This window comes from Gorilla gorilla, chromosome 7, assembly GCF_029281585.2.
Source record: "Gorilla gorilla gorilla isolate KB3781 chromosome 7, NHGRI_mGorGor1-v2.1_pri, whole genome shotgun sequence".
Lineage (NCBI taxonomy): Eukaryota > Metazoa > Chordata > Mammalia > Primates > Hominidae > Gorilla > Gorilla gorilla.
The window spans coordinates 141285200-141305647 of NC_073231.2; the positions used below are offsets into that span (position 1 = coordinate 141285200).

General features: G+C 45.1%; 1 protein-coding gene and 1 long non-coding RNA gene across 10 annotated transcripts in view; one reads left to right on the forward strand and one right to left on the reverse strand.

Annotated features, from left to right (window-relative positions):
* Positions 1-200: 200 nt before the first annotated feature.
* On the reverse strand, positions 201-5806 carry LOC129524339 (uncharacterized). The gene is made up of 2 exons (XR_008668125.2): positions 5364-5806; positions 201-4254 (listed from the first exon to the last, which is right to left on the reverse strand). It is a non-coding gene; the product is annotated as an uncharacterized lncRNA (long non-coding RNA).
* A 214-nt stretch (positions 5807-6020) lies between these two features.
* The window catches only part of KHDRBS3 (KH RNA binding domain containing, signal transduction associated 3), a 199860-nt gene continuing 185432 nt past the window's right edge, over positions 6021-20448 (forward strand). For 6 of the 9 annotated variants that reach the window (XR_002007132.4, XR_002007135.4, XR_010135055.1 and 3 more), the window contains exon 1: positions 6269-6523. Coding sequence is in view for 4 of the 9 variants with exons in the window: in XM_019032594.4 (XP_018888139.1) it covers positions 6436-6523 (88 nt within the window). In the remaining 5 variants the exon portion in view is untranslated. Of the gene's footprint in view, positions 6524-6573; positions 6753-20448 lie in introns of those variants that run through there. The other 3 variants (XM_004047562.5, XR_008668127.2, XM_019032593.4) reach the window with 3 other exon arrangements.

Consider the following 20448-nt stretch of genomic DNA (forward strand, 5'->3'; position numbering starts at 1 on the left):
TGGACACTAAACACTTTATCACCCCCTTGGTAGCTGTTCGGACACTAAGGGTAACTTGACACTGACAGAAATATTTTGTTTCTGATTATTTTGCCAAACTCAGATATGTGCAGTTTTGCTGTAAAACATTCTAGTAATGTGTACAGAATTGTTTCGTGTGTATCTCTATGCATCCTGACAAGAAATAGTGGACTAGGAGATGGACACAGATATTTTTACTACTGTGGCAATAATGTTTTATATTTCGACAGTGCTTTCCAAATCACAGCATCTTCCAAAGCACCAGAGGTGGTGATAACTTGATGTATTGTTGAAATACAGCAAGTACTTTGGCACTCCAGCATCACATATAACCTTTTACACCAGGAAGCAAAGGATGGAGGGTTTTTGCTGCATTGAGAAAAATAATAAAACACACTTCTGTGATGGTTATGTCCAAGAGCTTAGAGCACTTTTCAGGGTTTTCTCTGCAAATCTTTATTATTCTCATCAGAAGTCAACAAACAACTGCTATTATCTACCCTTTACAAGCTCAGAAATAGGGACAGAGAAAGCTTTGGATTCTGAAAATATTACCAAGTCAGGCAGTGACGGGGTCAGATACTGGCCCTGTCCCCTCTCATCCTTGGCTCGTCTGTCCCCACCTGCCTGTGTACAGGATGGCCAGCTGACCCTGGACACACCAGTTCGCGTTATTTTCCATCATTACTTTTTGTGCTTATATTTGAAATAGAGAAAGACTTCACATTGAGAAATGTCCCTCCTTTAAGCTTGCCTTATTTTTTTCTCTCACTCCTCCTATTCTATATACCTTTCTTTAATCTTCCTTTGGTTCTCCTGTCTTCTTTTTCTCCATCACATTTTTCTTTCTCCTCCCCTTTTCTTTGTCTTTTTCCATTTTCACTGTCTTCCACATAAGATCATCCTTCACCATCCTCCTTCCTAGGATGGAGTTGCAATCCTATCTGGGGTTTCCTTCTCAAACTCAAGTGGTTATCAACCCCAAAGCAAACTTTGTGGGGCATGTGTCTCCACATGTGGCCACTAGGGGGTGTGTGCACAATATCTGTGTGTGTGGTTTTTTATTTATTTATTTATTTTATTTTTTTAACCAGAAAGACAGAGCCAGGATGGCTCGATTCTCTTGTCAAAGAAGAGAGCTGACGAGAGAAACTGAGGTTTCCATCCACCAAATACTGACAGGAGGGTATAGATTTGCAGGGCAGATGGATACAGAGACAGAAAGACAGGTGTCTTCAGGTATGTGAGTGACTGGGATTGAAGGTCTGATTGTATCCATCCTCACATTGGGTGGAGTGTGTGTTTGTGTGTGTGTGCACGCATGCGCGTGCGTGTGCATGTGTGTGTGTATACGCATGCAAACATGTGTCCAATTCTCCACTTACTATCTCTGAGTCACTTAAACCTTCTGAGCAACAGTTTCCTCATCTCTAAAAAGTGGTGGCTTGTGACTACCTGAATGAGGGAGCTTTTTGGAGCTTGTTTGAGAAAAATACAAGAGAACCACTCATAGACCAAATAGTCCTTGGTGAAAGCACTCCAGATCTACACTGGGCTTTGAACTGTGTGAAGCCTCCCAACTTTGAAGAGTTGCTTTGTGTCCTCCCCGACTCGTGTCAAGGCTTTTCAGCCACAGTTACAAGTTTTGAAAAAGTATTTCCTGCTGTAACTGACTGGAGTCAGGGATTAGAGTGAACACTCTTGTCTTCCTCCCTGACACGATTTCTAGGTAAGGATGTGCCATCTTTTGGTGCCCGCCTTACATGACAAATGAATTGGCCTCAGATGGCTGGGTAGCATTGCTGTTCCGGGACTGCATTTTGGGAGACACGGATCCAGAAGGAATGCTGAGTGCTTGCTGTGAACTGACCTCTGGACCAGGCACTGGGGCTGGGCAGCTGAGCAGGCTCTGAGGACAGTGTGAAGGCAAAGGGGTCCACAGATGACGAGGACCAGATGTGTTAAGTGTGAACAGGAGCACAAACAATGCTGGTGGAGAGGACAGAGAGTGGAAAAGCTTTAAAATGCACATGGTACCTATGTGAGCTTAATGCTTCAGTTTCAACCTCAAAATGATCCTGTGAGGAGGATCGTAAGCAAGGCAGCTGGGGCCAAGCCGAGGTCTCTCTGGCCTTTGGTACAGTCGGATTAGGACTTCACAGTATGGCACTGCAGAGTTTTGGAGTAACTGGGATAGGATCCACCTTTCTTAAACAAAACGAAGAGGAAGCTTGTAGTGTGAACAGCAGTGAGAAGCTTGTAGTGTGAGCAGCAAATATGAAAACTTCCTCATAGACACACTCCCTACATTTTGTGTCTCCTCTGATGACATTGAGTTTGCTGCAGCTGTGTCTGACTTATTGCAGTTAGTGTCATAAAGGCCAGGGACTTGTCTTTCTCTCCCCAGGAGTCAGTAGGTGGGGGAAGAGGAGACAGGTGTGGATTCTGGCAGACAGCGCTATGGCGGTGGGCTGGGGCCACAGGGACCTGCTGTGTTTTCTGAGATGGCCCAGTGTCACTGAGTGGGGTGGGTTTGGGAAGTACCCTTTTGTCTCTGGGGCTGAGAAGCTAGTCCCAGACCTGGATGTGAGAAGAAAGAACAGCCACAGTTCCTTATTGCAGTGCGGGGCTTCCCGTCCAGACCTGAGCACCTGGTCAGTCTAACCACAAACTCTGCAGATGGAGTAAGCAGCCCCAGTGCCCTGGCCTTAAGGGCCTTTGGAGAAGTCTGTTCTGTCCATGGCTATGTCCCCTGTACCCAGAGCAGTCTCTGCACATAGTACGTGCTCAGTGAGTACTGGTGTATTCTAGAGAGACCTCTTTCGGCCTGGAAGCCAAAAGACCTGAGTGTGAGTACTACCTGCAGCTGCTTGCAGGAAAATCACCGCCTTTCCCAAGACCTGATTTCTCCTTTTCAAAAGAATCAGAGGGTTAGCACCTGCAGGACGGTGATCTCATGAAGATGAGCAGAGTGTGCAGCACAGCATGGAGGTGCCCCACAGCCAATGGGTCAGCCAGGTTGGAGGGTAGGGACAATTTCCTGAGCATCTCACAGAGACATTCATCTCCCTCCTCCCCGGAGGACCCTGCATGAGCACTCACAGCGCTTGGCACCTGCCCTCTTGGAAGGTTCTCAGAGAAGGAGGGTCTGGAGCAGAAGATTCAGTGCCCTTGCTGTCAGTTTCCCAGTGCATAGCCCTCCTCCACAGCTGCTGGTGGACTGACTCTGCCAGCTCAGATCAGGGAGGGATGAAGAGCCAGTCAGGAGTGTCCCAGATTGCTACCTGGGAAGGCAGAACCAGGAAGGGAGAGAAAGAAGGGTCAGAGAGTCAGGTGGGCCTGGGATCCCCGCTGACAGCTGTGGAGCCTTAAGCAAGGTGGTATTAAACTGTCCCGGGCCTTAGTTTCCTTCTTTGTAAGTGGTGATCAATAGAATTTTCCTTACAGGGTGTTGTGAGAACCATAGTGAATCCTAAGTCATAAACATAGGGCTGGCACTTAATAAAAATAGTGATTACTCAAGGTCTGGACTGTCACCGGGGCAGATGGTCTGAATGGAAGACACAGAGGGAGAAGAGCTGTTAGAAGAGAGAGAGTCTAAGTGTTCCGATGAAGCCGCTGGGCATCCAGGCCCCATTGTCCTCTTCTAGCCTCATCCCAGACATTCTCTGTCCCCCTTTCCCCCTTTACAAGCAGCTTTCAGGGAACCCTACCATAGAATGTAAGTCCTGTGACACAGGAATATAAGCCAGAGGTGTATGCTTCCCTTCAGTTGTAAAAGGAAAATACATTGTCCTATGAGTCCCTCCTGTTGTCCGGCAGGACTACTGGCATACCCCTGGTTTTGGGGGTGTAGACTGGGAAGCTCAGGCTCTAAGTTAATTAACAAAGTGGCATAGTGAGGCAGGTAGCAGCCAGGATGCAGCCATCCACACCCCTGCCCTTCTGGGTGAGGGTGGTTTGGGAAGTGCCCTTTTTGTTTCTGGGGCTGAGAGGCCAGTCATAGACCTGGGATTGAGAAGAGCAGCCACAAGCAGCCTACAAGCCTGACGCTGGGCCCAGGTCAGAAACAGGTGCGACGGTCACAGGTCCTTCACTCAGTTGGCCAGGCCGGGGCGAAGCACCATGTCCAGCAGTGAGGAGTCCACAGATGGGTGTCTGCCCAGCGTCCCTGGAGTTACAGCTGAAGGGAAGGCGAGGGAGGCTCAGAAGGCCCAGAGAACAGCCTTGCAGCTGGAAAAAACCCAAAGCAAAGATCAGCTCAGCATTTCCGATAGGCAGAACGCTGTTTTGGGTATTTCATTATGAGTTGACATATTTATTCTCATGAACTTCTTATGAAATAGGTTTGGTTGTCATCTCCACTTGACGGATGAGGACCCTGAGGTGAAGAAACTTGCCCAAGGTCACAGCTAGTGAGCAGCAGACCCATGATTCCAAATCCAGGCTGTTTAACCCCAGAGGCTTTGCTTTTAACTGTGCCATTTTTCTGCTTCTTGCAAGTTGAGACTGAAGAGAGCCACGAAGAAGACTCTTACTGGGGACTCTGAAATGGCACCTTACCCGGGGGGAGGAGTGGAGCCTTGAGAGTGAGGGCAGTTGAGTACTCGGGTCTGGGACTTAGAGCTTCCAAGATTTCTACCACCTGCCACTCACCTCGGGTTTGTAAAGCTGCCTCCATTTGCATTGGGAGTGCGGGGCCTGCCTGGGGGACTGTGGCGATTGTCCTCAGGCTATTGGCTGAGAGTGGTATGCCACTGACTTATTCCTCCAAGAGACATTTCCAGTACCCTCCATCCCTGCCCCCTGTACTACACACTGGTGACCTTCCCCCTCAAAAACAAAACTCAAACTCTGTCCCTGATGCTCATGGTCTACTGAAAACAGAATTACAGCTGTCTGTGAATGACCTCTGACCAAGCTGGGGGGACACAAAGAAGGGACTTGTGACTTGCTTTGCCAGGGAGGTCCTGAGAGGCTGTCCAGGGAAGGTGACATTGAGGCCGGGACTTGAGCTGGGTGTTTGAAGGCAGGAAAAACGGCAGGGCAAGGACTGGAGTCCTTGGCCTTCCTGGGGGACGTTTATTCCACATGCCTCGGGAAATCTGAAATGGCCTTGGAGAGCATTTGCTGGGGGTTGGGGGTGGGCGGAAGGGGACAGAGAGCATTGCCACCGACAGGCGGGGCGTCCCAGGGCCTCTCCCCAGGAGCGGATGAGCTCAGACGCGGCTCACTCAGCTGTGTCCAGGCACAGCCGGTTTATGACCTAAGAGAATGACAACCCAGGAGCAAGTCGGGATGACAAAGACGCCCAGAAGGGCACGCGCTTTTATGTAACCGACCTCTGAGCTGGCTGATCTCAGGAGGTTGGCGCTCTGAGCTCAGGCGCGGAGAAAGGACGGCGCCCCTGCCTTACTCTCTTATAAATACGGGGGGACAGCAACGCGACATAACTTAGAGAAGTCCAGGAAGCTTTAGAGAGCAGGGCGGTACCGCTGCTATTCCTCAGAGCGCGACTGGGGCGAACTGGGGCGCCCTTCCCAGCTCCAGCTCGGCCCTTGTCCCCTCTTCCCAGGATCACTCGCTGGGTGACCTTGGGCGAGCCACTTGACTTCTCTGAGCCCCAGTTTCCCAGTCCGTGCATCTGAAAGGCTGTAACAGCGTCGTGAGGCTCCCCACTCGGCCCTCAGGGCCAAAGGTGGGCGCCGGACACGCGGGAGGGGCCCTCGGACGCACCCCTTCTCGCAAACGCCCGGTTAGTCCCGGCGGACTCGCAGCGGAGAGCGGCCCCAGGAGGCGGCGCGCGGCGGGGTGGTGGGCGCCAGTGCGCAGGCGCGGCGCGGCAGGGCGGGGCGGCGGGCGCGGGGCGGGGCGGCGGGGGCGGGGCGGCGGGCGCGGGGCGGGGGGGCGGGGCGGGGCGGAGGGGGGGGCGGGGGGGGCGGGGCGGAGCCGGGCGGGGCGGGGCCGGCGGCGGGCGCTGGGCGCTCCGCGCGGTGGCTCAGAGTGCGCGGGGCGGCGCGCGGCGTGCAGGTCTCAGCTGTGGCTCGGGTGTTGGCAGGTGCTGGCGGGACTGGCGGGGATCGCCGTGGACTGCCTCAGGGGCGCCGCAGCCCGCTCGGCCCGAGGGCCCGCCTAACCGCGCCGTCCGCGCCCGCTCCTCCTCGGCCCGCGCCCGGAGCGCGGGGGCCGCCGGCGCTGGGCACTCGGCGGCCACCGGGGATCGGGGCTGAGCGGTCGGTTCCCGCCCCCGTGCCGCCGCCTCCGCCTTCCGGCCGACCGCCCGGCTTGGCCGCCGCCGCCGCCGCGTCTGGCCCCCGGGTCCCCGCCGCTGGGGGCGCGGGCGGGGTCGGGGGTTGCCGGGCGCCGCCCCCCGTGCGCCTGGAGTCCACATCCCGGGCCCGGCGGCCGGCGAGCATGGAGGAGAAGTACCTGCCCGAGCTGATGGCGGAGAAGGACTCCCTGGACCCCTCCTTCACGCACGCCCTGCGCCTGGTGAACCAAGGTGAGGCGCCGGCCGTTAACTGCCGGCCGGCGGCGGTTGGGGGCCGGGTGGAAACGCGGGGGCCCGGGGGGCCCCTCCGTGCCCTCTGCTGTCAGCGGACGCGGCGGAGACGGAGGCCCGGGTGGCCCCCGGGGTCGTTTGCACGGGGACCTGGGAGGCTGTGGGACACCTAGGGGAAGACCCTGATGTGAATTTTGGGGACTTGGAAGGAGAAGGCTGGGGTGCATGGGTGAGACTTGAAGGAAATCTTTGGGGACTCGGGGACACCCAGGGGAAACTTCTGGGTGGGGGATAGCGACCATCTGGGGGCTTCGTTGGGGACGAGGTTGAATTATGTCATGGAAGGGGAGCGTGTTGGACTCGGGGAAGTAGGGCGTTTGGTTTGTCGAAGGTACTGGAGAAAAAGCTGGAGGAAAATGGAAGGACTTGAGGGACTCAAATGCAGAAGAGGTGGAGGGAACAGGTGCCTGCATTGTTAGCGAAGTTTGGGGACCTTGGAAGAGGGTTGGGGTCAGACCCCAGCACCTGAGAGGAGAGAAGCTCCGTGGTCCCAGGGGAGGAGCCCAGTTCCCCATCCCAGCCCTTTGTCTGTCCTGTGTCCAGGCTCCAGCAGCCCTGGCGGGGCAGTCAGCCCTCCCAGGGGATGGGCAGCCCATGCCAAGCCTTGCAGGCTGGCCCTTGGAGAAGTCAGTAGGGGAGAAGAGGCCGGCAAAAGAGCACCGTTCCGGAGGGCGTTGGATTGGGTGACCCTCATTGGTGGCTGGCTTGAGGTTCGGAATAGTGGTGAAGGGAGTTCTTGCCATTTTCACGCGGCTCTAGCCAGCTCAGGGTGTGAAAGGTCCTAGGAAGTACTGCGGGTCAGGGATACAGAGGTTTCTGGAGGCACGCCTACCCGGGACAGTGTTCCCCAGGCTTTCTCCTCCTGTGGCTTCCTGAATCATCTGCTGGCATGCACGGTAAATTAAGCCTTCCTTCCCGGGAGCAGTCTCCTACTTTTCCTGGAATATGTGTTTCAGATGAAGATGGGTGTGGGTGCCACTGGTCTGTCTTTTCTCTGGGAAATGGCAGCAACATGATCTGGTCAGATCTGTTACCTTTTGTAGGAATTACTGTGCACTGACAGTCTGTGGTTCCCTAGATGAATCGGATCTGCTGCTCTTAGTGCTCGCCCTGGCTCTTTTATTGTTGGAAGTGAAAGATGAGGCAGACATATTCTATTTGTGTATAGTTACCTATATTTTAAAACAGTGACCTCCAGTTTTTGCCTGTTTCAACCAGTTCTTCAGAGTAGAGTGTGTGTGTGGTTGACCGCTGGTGGAGGAGAGACTCTTTACTGTCTCCAAGAATTTAAGAATATTTGAATTGTTGAACAGAAATAGACTTACGGAGCTCCCTCATTTTATTTTAATTGCAGGCTTATTTTTATTTCTTTAATAAAATGGGCTTGTGAAAAAGTGAATGGGCATGCATTCCTAAATAAAAGAAAAAAATTTAAGTTTTATTTCTATGCCCTCTGAACAGTTCTGCAGTTGAGTTTGTACTCCTGTGCCTGATGATTTACATGTATCTTTTATTGCCTGCTGGGCTGTCATCTCTGTGAAAGACATTTCTTCATACATTGCATGAGATCCGTGGCATTGGAAATATTCTGGACTGTGGACTCAAGTGCATTTTTCCTAATAAAGAAGCTGAATCAAAGTTAGGTTGTACTCAATTAAGGAACAGTTAAACTGAAAGTACAGTGCGTTATCTTATTTTAAAAGTCAGAATTATTTTCTCTGCCGTGTTGCCATAGTATTGTGTTGCTAAAACGTCCAAAATTCTTTTGGATTCTGTGTTTTTACCAGTGTTAATGGCTTCCAGTTACTTGAAACAGATATTTACTGGGGAAATGTTGCCATTTAGTGTTTTTTAGGTATTCAACTTGATAAACTTACTTTTCATAGAAGTAATTCTTATAAGAAGTATATTTCTTGCATGTGAAGGAAGGAGGAGGTGCTGCTCAGAATCTTGTCTTACTGTTAATTTAGATGACTTCAGACCGAAACATTTTTCTCTTAAATCACAGGCTGATATTCGGAATGCAGAGCTTTATCATTTAAAACATTAATTACACTCTTATGTAACTCCAAAATTACAAGTGTTTTAAATCTGAAGCTACATGATTATGAGGAAGCTTTGATTTTAAATCCAACCATCTTGTTATGGGCTATTTTTTCTTATTTAGTTATATTTGTGTTTGCCTCTAATGCAACTGTGTTTTCAGCAGTTATTCACATTGGAGTTGGTATTTCGGCACTACATTGTAGAATGGGCCAGCATGGCAAACCTTAGCGTGCCATGTAATAAATATGTTTTATGGTTTCTCTAAACTCTAACAAGGCCTTACGTTTGCATAGTATTTTAAAGTTTCCAAGGCGCTAGTTTTGTCCTCAAACTTGCATTCCGGTAAGGCAGATGTTCATGTCTTCTCTTTTCAGGAAGGCAGCTGAGGATCCCAGCTATCTAAGCTTTTGGGCAACTGAGATTTAATTTGAAATCTCAGGTCTTCTGTCTCTGAAGACGTTGTTCTTTCTTATTTTGCCTTCCTAAAATGTTGGAATGAAATACTTCTCACTTGCTAACTTCAGACCCTGCAGAAATCAATATAATTAGTATGATTGTTTCCAACTGACTTAAATGTATAGGAAATAATATATATCCTTTAGGAAGTTTATCCTGATTTTTACAGAAAGTTTCTGTCTGCACTTGCCTTCTTTGAAGAAGCAAACATTCACGGTAGATTTATCTTCCAGGATTTTGATGCTGAGGCCAAGAGGTGGTTTTGAATTAAAGCCCTCCTGTGACTAGTGTATTAGTTTAATAATCAATGCATTATGATAATGAAGCAGTTTATAGATGAGGTGTAGTCGTTCTTTAAAAATTCAGTGTTCGTAAAGATTGATCAACTTCCTAACTGAATTACTCTTTTTCTTTCTTGAGCTAGGATGACAATAAGAGATATACTCCTGTCTGGTATACATTGGCTTTTATATTTTTCCAGACTTGTGTTTCATCGTGGGCACTGATTGCTGATTTTATTTTCATTTTACCAGAATAACTGGTTCTCCTCCTCCACCTCCTAAATGAATTTGTTTCCCGAATATTTATTTATTTATTTTTTTGAGACAAAGTTGCCCAGGCTCTGTTGCCCAGGCTAGAGTGCAGTGACACAATCTAGGCTCACTGTAACCTCTGCCTTCTGGGTTCGCGCGATTCTCCTGCCTCAGCCTCCCGAGTAGCTGGGACTGCAGGTGTGCGCCACCATGCCTGCTTAATTTTTGTATTTTTAGTAGAGACGGGGTTTCACTGTGTTGGCCAGGCTGGTCTCGAACTCCTGACCTCGTGATCTGCCTGCCTCAGCCTCCGAAAGTGCTGGGATTACAGGTGTGAGCCACCGTGCCTGGCCTCTGAATTTGTTTCTCTAACAAAATTAGTGGTTAATGTTTATTTGATGTTAAAAGTCAGTCAAAGAAAATAGGCTTTGGGATCCCACTCCGGACCCCGCCTTGGTGCCTGTAGGGTGAATTGACATTGCAGTTCTTGCCAAGGAGAGGTTAATTGGAGATGAAAGTGGTGTTGCATGTTTTATATTTGCTAGTAGGGGATGTGCTGACTCTTACTAAAAAACATCTTTAGAAATGTCTTATGCATTATAATTTAATCCAAGTCTCTGATATTGGTTTGGATGGTTTTCAATACAAACCAAGTAACCATTAAATAAGATTACATAACGCTGTATTTTTAATTATCTGATATAATGTATGGATTGGTGGCTGGCTCACTGCCAAGTTACACTTAGTTGTCGTTGATTACAAGAGAAAGTGGAGCCGAGGATTCAAGATTAAGGTGGTCCAGATTTGTGTCTAGGTTGATAAAAGTTTTTTGTTGGTATATCAAAATGGTTTTTATATCAGTTTCTCAAATATTACAATTCTTAGCATTACTTAGAATAAATATGGGGGATAAAAATATATTAAGGAAGGATTATGATTTTATGTACATCTCTTTGTAATCCACAAAACCCAGGGGCTTAAAACTTGATTTTTGGGGACCCCTTTTGGAAAACATTTCGGATTTGCTTGAATGTCACAGACTTGTAAAGTAGAGAATAAGAATGAGAACTGCAGAACTGTATTTAGGTATGGTGCCTTCATGCTATAGTTTGTGATTTTCTGTTTCATCCAAACGAGGATGTGATTATTTAGTTTTTAGTTTTTTATTGTTTTTCTTTGTGTTATCAGTTTTTTTGTTTTGTTTTTTAAGAAAATGCGATCACTCACAGTGTTAGATATGCCATTTCTGAGTTTTATACAGTGTATTATGATTAAAAGTGACCCAGTGATTGTGAGTTACAGGGTTTTGGTATTGGACATTAGTAACAGGCTTATAGAGAACCTGCCATGCTGGTTCTCTGTGTTGGGTCCCAGGGGTAGGGAGGAAAAACAGTCTGCACTGGTGAGAAGCTCCTGCTCTCCTCTGTGTGCGTTTGAGAATGAATTTTCGGTTTGTAGATGCCCTCTTTCCTAAGGAACATCTTAGTCCTTCAACTATGCTGAAATATTTAATGATTGGATGGCTTAGATTTCTGTTAATAAATCAGCTTGTGGACATTTTTGAGGCACTTGTTGGTACTGGGTCATGTTTGTAATCTCGATACTGGTAACAGCTCAGAGATGGAGAGGTTATTAGCCTAGTTCTTCAGTTGTAGAAACCAAGATTCTGACAGCTAAAGTGACTTGCCCATGGTGACATGCTTATAATAAAATGTCAGAGTGAAGGGTCAAACTTTGTTCTTTTACAGGTCCATTGTAAGCTTTGTTCTTTTACAGGTCCATTGTAAGCTTTGTTCTTTTACAGGTCCATTGTTCTTTTTACCATGTCCTACTGACTCTCAGTAACACTGAGAGTCTAAAGGGCTAAGTTACTGGTCAACCTGTGATGGTATAATTAGTGAATGATAGAAGGAGAATCAAAACCCTGGCTTTTTTATGTGCAGTTTGTTTTTCCTCTAGCCTGTGCTGAATTGAATGATACATTATGTAGCATCCATTTTCATACTTCATTCTTCACATTTCTGCCCTAAGATAAGTCCTCTGAACTTTTTCAAAATGGGTTGGATTGCCTGTTTTCTGGTGTCACATAACACCTGGTGCTCTTACGGTGTGATCCTCATCACACTGCTTTGTTTGGATCTTTGTCTTTCTTGGTAAAGAGTGAGTTCCTCGGAAGACAGGGCCTGGTCTTTCCTCTGTATCTTCAGCACCTAGCATACATCTGAGCACAGGGCCCTTGGGAACTCCTGTCTTCATTTCAGTGTTACGTGTTAATTATCATTAAGGGTAGCAGAATCAGAAAGTGTATTTGGAATTTAGCAGTCAGTAAAGAGCTTTGCTTCTTACAGCTTTAGAGGACCTGAATTGGAGGTGGGGATGAAGTCAACAGTTCTGCCCATATCAATGAAAGAAGGTTCTGAGTGAAATGCAGGGTTGAACAAGCAGAAAAACATCCCAGTGCTCTTTAAATGTGGTTGCACAGTAGGGATCCTTCTCTGGGAGATAATGAGAAGATGTTGTCAGATCTGCTTTGAATCAGATGTTTATTTACTTTTATTCTTTCTTAAGGAATTTATGAAATCACTGCACTCTCATCAATTTGCTCTCCTTCTCTAAACTCCTAATGATGTTTCTCATGACAGATTAAAAACAGAATTTTGGAAGCCCTAGTCACATGCCAAATAAGGTTTCTTACCTGAGAGTTATCCGCAGTTTCAGATGCCAAAGGGAAACTCAGAAAGCCAGAGGAGCGATTGAAACCGCAAATTGAGTGCCAACAGCAACTTTGATATCAAAAGCCCCATTTGCCTGTTGTCACCAGTCCCACTGAGTGAAGATAGAATGACTTATATCTTCTACCAAAACAATAGAAGGAGAGTGTTCCTTGGCGTTGGGGATGATGATTATAAAAGCCACCAATTTGAGGCTCTTCTGTGCCAGCTGCTTTCTGTGCATTCTCTCTCATCCCCTCAAGATCTTGCAAGGTAGGAGGTTTTATTCCCTGCATGCCTCCTTTATTTTTTCAAATGAGGCCTCTAAGGCTCAAAAACACTAAGTAACTTGCCCAGTCAAGGTACACAGCTTATAAGTAGTCAGGCTGAAATTTTAAACCAAGTCTGCAGTGTTTTGTTAAGATACTTTAAGAAAAGAGGTAAAAGGACAGAACTCAACATTGTTGTTTTTAAATAAATGTTTCATTATAGCAGAAGCCTCTTAGGAATTTCCATTGGTGATTAATTTTTAAAAGGGGTTACTGAAAATGTGTTTTACCAAAAAGGCAAGCTCACTTTTTTTCTCCTGTGCTCTCCGGCAGTCTTCAGTAGGCATTCAAAGTAAGGATTTTTAAATATGTATATATTTCAGTGACCAAAAAGAAAATAGAAAAATATTCCATCTAGAAAGCCAGTGAAATTCTTGCTGAAGTTCTGTCTCTTGAGGGAGCCTCCTAGAGGTGCAGTGCTCTTTGTATTTTAATACTTTGCTTATCACAAAAACAGTCGAGAGTATGATATCAGGGATTTGTAGTCAGTTTATGGTATATTTGTGAATTCTTCATTCTCTAAAAATAGGTTCACAAAAGAAAAAAAAGTATTCCCACAGATAATGCTTTTGGCTTTCTGGAAGGGGGGAATATGTTTAAATATACTTGCCCTGCAGTTGCTAATGATAGTAGCTACCATTTATCAAGAGCCTTTTCTGGTTTACGTGCTTTATGTATGTTATTTCATTGAATTAGTTTAACAGTCTTAAAAGAGTAAGTCATTTTACCTTATTTTATAGATGAGAAAACCGAGGTCAGGAAGGTCACATAATTTGCCTAAGAACACATAGCTAGTAAGTGGTGAATCAGGATTCAGATCCTTGTCTGCCCAACACTATGACACTATGTAGGGCACCTGTTAGCACCAGATAGAGGTGGAAGTTTTGAGTATGTCTTGTTTTTCATGTTTTACTTTTGTGGGGAATTTGGATTATGCAGCTCTTCAAATTAAATGCCTAGTATTGGACTGGGTGAGCAGGGCAGTTGCATACCGTACAGAGGGCACACAGGGGCATGGCAAAACGGCATAGGAACTTTCTGACCAGTGGCAACATCTGGTGGGTAGCATTTACTTGGGAAACAGTGTTACTCAACAAGGAATGAGCTGGTGCGGAAAGAGCCATGTGATTACAGGTGACAGCTTTCTAGTCTGTAATCCCCTGCAAGTTACTTTATTTCTCAGAGCCTCAGTTTCCCTGTCTGTGAAATTGGGGACCTTATGCCTTCTTTGTAGGGTTGCTGTTTTAGACGTAAGTACAGTGTCTAACACATAGTAGGTGCTTAATAAACGTTACCTGCAATTTTTATAAAATGTTGTAAGACAGATGTGTGAGTATCGGCATCACTTTTCAGATATAATGTATATGATACAAATTCAATACATAAATCATCTACTTTCATTTCTTAGGGTAATTTTATGTTGTTAGAATTATTTTAGTTTTCCAATCCAGGAAATATTGAAGGAGAAATTCAATCTTTAGGAAGCTTCTTTCATTAATATCATACACAAAATTAGCAGCAGCTCTGATTGATTTTTATTATGCTATTCAAGACACACAGCACCTGAAGCTTAAATTAACAAACGAAGCTTCCATAAACAGTTTTATGACTGCATATCTTAAAACATGTCTGGACACCCAGCAGCCTCTCTCCACAAGCACAAGATACCTTACTCTGAATTGGTAAGCTGTAAATTTCCATAATTTTTTACATTTCCATAATTTTTCACCAATCAGCCCCTGCTGCTATTTTAAGAATTTTAAAAGGTGCTCCTAGCATATTATTGATGTTCTTCCTTGATATGATAAAGGGCAAGAGTATGTGAGGGCACCCTTTTAAATGTCTGTTTTCGATATATATCTTACACTTGGGGTCACTGTTGATTCGAGCTCCCATGGGAGAAAATATAGAAATTATGATGAAGATAAGGGGCAGTTTTCATTTTCATCATTTTTCCTTGTTCTTTCTCTGCTTCAATGTTTGTGCCGTTTGTGCTCTGCTTTTCTTCCACTAGATGGCGCTCCACATAGCTAGGTTACCTTCTTTCTTTCGCATTGGTAGCTATTTCTGAACTGAAATGAGTCTTGATCGATAAACGTGCATTGCTTTTGATTTTCATGCATTGGTATTTTTCATATTATTGATATCTTAAGAGGCATACTTGCTAATCAATATTTGCAGAAAGCCATGCCCTTTTTTGTAGCCACCATTGCTCAAGCGGCTAAGGTATGCCTGGCACTGTAGCTAGGTTCTTCACACATTTCTTCATTTAATCCATGACTTTCACGTGAATTTAGTTTTGTTGTTCTCATTTTACAGGTAAGAAATGGAGGTTAGAGGGATTTATAACTTGTTCGAGGTCACAAAGCTAACTTACATTATAGGGATTAGTGTGCCCTAAAGAAAAGTATACTCCAAAAACATTAAATTAAAAGCTTTTGTCAAATAACTTGTTAGGATAGTCTGACTTACGGTTACTGGCCATGGTAATATGTTTATTTTGGGGGAAAATTATACTCCTCACAGTTAATTTGCTTTGGAATATATAAATCAAATTCCCAAATCTGATTTGTATAAGAAAGCACACAACAGTAACAAAAGATTTGTCAGTTGGTGTGCAAATTTCTGCTTCCTCTTGCCTTCTGTTTACTGACTTGAGTGGGCTGAGACTTGATGAGTACTAGCTATAAAATGTAGGAGGAATTTTGGACAAAGCCAGGCTTCCTGTTTTAGTAACTTTTAGCAGGGCTGAATGCTGTTAACGAGTCCCCAGGACTTAAAAAATTTATCATTTCATTTTATTCATTTATTCAACACATATTTGTTGAATTGCTGAGTTGACCTGTGTGTTCTGGACCATGACTTTACCTCACCGAGCCTCTATTCCCTCATCTGCACATGGCAGGCAGGATGCCACCTCAGTGGTTGTCATACATTTTAAAATAACTAAAAGAGTATAATTGGATTGTTTGTAACAGAAAGGATAAATGCTTGAGGTGAGTGATACCCATTTCCCTGATGTGATTATTATGCATTGCATGCCTGTATCAGAATATCTCATGTACCCCATAAATATGTACACCTACTGTGTACCCCCACAATTAAAAATAAAAATTAAAAAAGATTAAATGACAGTGGTTTCGTATTTGTTTAATTTCACTATAAATTTTTAACATAGAATATATTCGTTGTATCTAAGATGAGATTATTACACATATATTTCTGTTCCTCATATATTATCTTTTACAAATGAATACTTAAATACCTTGGCATGTATTTATTAAAAATAAGGGCCTTCCCTTTCATAACTGTCATACAATGATCCAAATTAGGAAGTTTAACAACCACACAGCGCTGTTATCTCATCTACAGTTCACATGCTGATGGCACCAGTTGTTCTGGTTTTGTCTTTTACAGGACCCAAGTCAAGATCACACGTTTCGTGTAGCGTCAGGTCTCTTTAGGGTTTCAGTTTGCAGTAGCTGCTTTGTCCGCCTTTGCCTTTCGTGATAGGCATTTTGGAAAACTATACAAAAACTATGCAGGCCAGTTTTTTGTAGAATGCTTCTCCATTTAGGTTGTCTGATGTTTCCTTAAAATTAGATTTGTGTCACACACTGTCTTGGCAGGAATGCCACCGAGGTGATGGTAGGTCCTTCTCAGCCCCTCATACCCGGGCACACCACGTCTGTGTTGTTATTGGTGAAAAGTTCAATCACTTGGTTAAGGTGGTGCCAGTTTTCTCCTCTGTGAAGTTACTACTTTCCTTTGGTAATTAATTAATACTTCTGTGAGGAGATATTTTAAGACTATGTAAATAAATATCCTGCTCCTCATTAAACTCTGCCTCACATATTTTAGATGCATTAACATTTCTTACCTGAGTTATTACTGTGATGGTTGTAAAATGGTAATTTTCCACCAGTCATTCCATCTACATTTATTGGTTGATATTCTACTGAAAAGGAAACTTTTCTGCTCCTTCTTTCTCCCTCTTTCTCTTTTTCAATCCCTCTCTCCCTCTTTCTTATTCAGTCGTATCTGTCTTCTAAAGTCATGCATTTTTCTTTAATTCAGTGGGTTATAATCCTTTACTATCACTGTGTAAATTGAAGCTCACATTGTTTAAGATTTGGCCATTGAGGGCCCTTTGCTCTGGCTCCTGGGTCCATTTGAGAGGATCATCCCCTAAATTGGCTTAGTATTTTTTTAATCTCTGTAACAGCAACTTGTTCTATGCTCATCTTGTTCTTGCTCTGCCCTAGCCCTCAAATGAGCCATTTTCCCCAAAGGTGCCCTGGTTTCTTTTAGTGTGGAATGTTGTTTAGAAGCCGAGATCTAGAGTGCTGGTAGTCATTGCTTTCAGGCTGTTTCATGGACAGCTGGGAAGCAGATGCCTATCTGTGGCTGTACCTTCATTGTCTTTATGCTAAACTCTATGCCTAGGGACAGCAAACTTTTTCTGTAAAGGCTAAAGAGTAAATAGTTTGTGGGCTGTGCATTCTACTCAACCTCTGCTGTCGTAGCAGAAAAGCAGCAACAGACAGTATGTGAATGAATGAGAATAGTTGTGTTCTGATAAAACTTTATTTATAAAAACAGGCAGTGTGCCGTGGGCTGTGGTCTGCTTACCCTTCCCTGCTCTCAGCAGAGAAACTAGGAGCCCAGGCTTTATTACCAAACTTGGTAAAATTCATTTGTACCCATGCCTTCTAAAATAGGGGCACAATAAAAGTTATTTGCATGAATGAATGATAATTGTGGGCTCTTTCTATTGCGGACCTCTCATGGCTCTTTTGGACATCAGTCTCTTATGACTTGTCAATTTGTTCAGGTCCTTATTTAAAGATGAGAGGCTTTTAGAAACATAATGTGCACAATATGCAAAATAATACTGAGAAAAATGATTTTATAAACTCGTGAGGGTATTTTTCTTGTCATGATGAAATAGTTACCTTTCCCTAATGAAAGCATATCTCAAGGCATAGCCATACTGCAGGCAGAGCACATGGCCCCTGCTTTGGTCTGGTGTTGCTGCATTCTGCGTAGGGTCAGCTGAGAGGCACGACTCCAGCACCAATCAATTGGGTGAAAAATTTCAAAATTATACCCCTTTTATTGTCTCAGAACTGTGTTTCTTCACAGTTTTCTTTATGTAATTTATTGCTCTAATTCATTCAAAAAAGGATTTTATTACAGCAGTGAGAAATCAGGGAGTGATCCCATTCTCAGAGAAGAGTATGCCATTAGGAAGGACCGTCTGTTTTTTTTGAGACGGAGTCTCGCTCTGTCGCCCAGGCTGGAGTGCAGTGGCGCGATCTCGGCTCACTGCAAGCTCCGCCTCCCAGGTTCAAGCAATTCTCCCGCCTCAGCCTCCCCAGTAGCTGGGATTACAGGCATGTGCCACTATTCCCAGCTAATTTTTGTATTTTTAGTAGAGACAGCGTTACACCCTGTTGGCCAGGCTGGTCTCAAACTCTTGACCTCGTGATCCACCCGCCTTGGCCTCCCAAAGTGCTGGGATTACAGGCGTGAGCCACTGTGCCCGGCCAGGACCACCTATTGTTAATGCACAGAGACTGCCATCAAGGTGATGTCTGACACTGGAAAGAAACCAAGTGCTAGAGTACATCGCAGCCGATGCCAGCAGCTTGAGCATAAAGATGGAGGTTCATTCAGTTTAATGTGTCTCTGATGACTCTAAAATAAATTAGGCTTTAATTACTGCTTAAATTTTTATTTAATTTGAAAAATTCAAAAGTCGATTTTAAACCTGTTGGTGCATAGCTTCTTTGGTGTTCAGCAGGCTATTCATCTTCCTGTCTGTGAGAAGCAGCATGAGGTTCTGCTTGCTCCTTTCTCTAGAATCCGAAGGAGTGGTTTAGCGTTCTGGGTCACAAAACACTCCTTGGATCTGTGGAGCATCCTGGCGTGCTGATAAAGGAAACCGAGCAGGCTTCTTTCCTCCCGTGGCTTTTCTTCTGGGTCTTGAAGTGCCTTATAAGATTTTGATTTAACAAGTTTTACTGTTTTTTTTTTGTTTGTTTTAACATGAGAAGTACTAAAGTGTCTCTTTCTCTCTTACGCTCATTAGGAATGTCTCCTTTTTGACATGCTGCCCATCGTTTGGTGTACCACCAATTCAGAACCAACAGCGATAATCCCCTGCCCTGTGTTACACGGTTTCTAATAGCTTCAGAGAATAAGGAGACAAAAAAAGAAAGTCATGCCATTAACAGTTGATTGATTGTATTCTGGATTGTATTTTTCTCATCCCTTTTTCCCCCTTGGTCAGGGTTTTGCTGCTTTTTTTTTTTTTCTTCTTCTTTCCCTGAGACAGAGTCTTGCTGTCTCACCCAGGCTGGAGTGCAATGACGTGATCTTGGCTCACTGCAACCTCTGCCTCCCAGGTTCAACTGATTATCCTGCCTCAGCCTTCCAAGTAGCTGGGATTACAGGTGCCTGCCAGCACACCCAGCTAATTTTTGTAGTTTTAGTAGAGACGAAGTTTCACCATGTTGGCCAAGGTGGTCTTGAACTCCTGAGCTCAGGTGATCTGCTTGCCTCGGCCTCTGAAAGTGCTGGGATTACAGGCGTGAGCCACCCTGCCCAGCTGGGTTTTGCTTCTTAAATGGGCGAAGGATGTGTTGCTACCTATGGAAATAGTAAGCTTGAATAGCTTCAGTTTCTTCATCTATAAAATGGTCATGAGAGAATCTGTGTAGCATGTCTGGTGTATCTGTAAGTACTCAAAAGTTAATTAGGCGAGTAGGACAAGTTTTCTTGTTTTCCTCCTTCATGGAGCCTAGCATGGAATACTAGGCCCAGAATTGATACTCGTTGTATACTCCTTGAAATGTTAACTTAGAAGAATCTGCGTGAATTCTTGTCTCACCTGTCTTAGGTAGGGCGCCATGTTACTTCCAATAAAAGGTCCATGGCAGAAAGTAGTCTTTTAGGTTTGGAGAGTGAACATTAAGGCAAAAGAGTAGCATAATCTATTCAGGCTTCAGACTTTTAGACCCTTTCAGGAAATCATTATTTATAGACTTCTGGGGGAAACACCCCTAAGAGAAGACTGGTTGGGTGTCTGTTTCTCCACAGTCTTTCCTACTGGATTGGAGGAGTTGCTGTTATTTCTCCCCTTATTCAGTAAGGATCACATGCTTAGGCTGGGCTAAGTGCTGGGATGCAGAGCAAGCTAATACTTTATCCCTGCTTAAAGAGTGTTCAGCTCAGTGGGGAAGTGGCCAAATTAAAAGACATTTATATTGTGGGGTGGAAGGGCTGTAATAAAGACAAGTGCACACGGCACTATGGTGCTGCATGGAGCTTTGTTATTCCGATCTGGTGAGGGAGTGGGGACTTGTGTGTGACTCCTCACATAGTGGTAGAAACATCCTGGGCTCCAGAGTGTGGTGGAACTAATGCAAGTTCACTTCTCAGAGTCTCTCTGCTTAGTATTAAACCATGGCATCTCTGAGCTCGTAGGGCTCCCTGTCTGGCTTACAGTGTGCAGTGAATGCGTCCCTGTTCTCTTCGCTCGCTCTCTGTGTGCCAGCTACTAGTGTAGTACCGTCCTCTGTGCATGCAACATTGCATTTATCACACTGCGATTGTGATGATTGGGTGAGAGTTCTTCCTCCAATGAGAATCCAGCTACCTTACAAGCAGGGAATCTGACTCATTACCTTTGATTCCTTCTCCAGTGCTCAGCGTGGTGCCTGGGAGATAGTGGGCACTCAGTAAGTGTGTGTAGAATGAATAGCCAGTTGGTCTCAGCTTCCTCA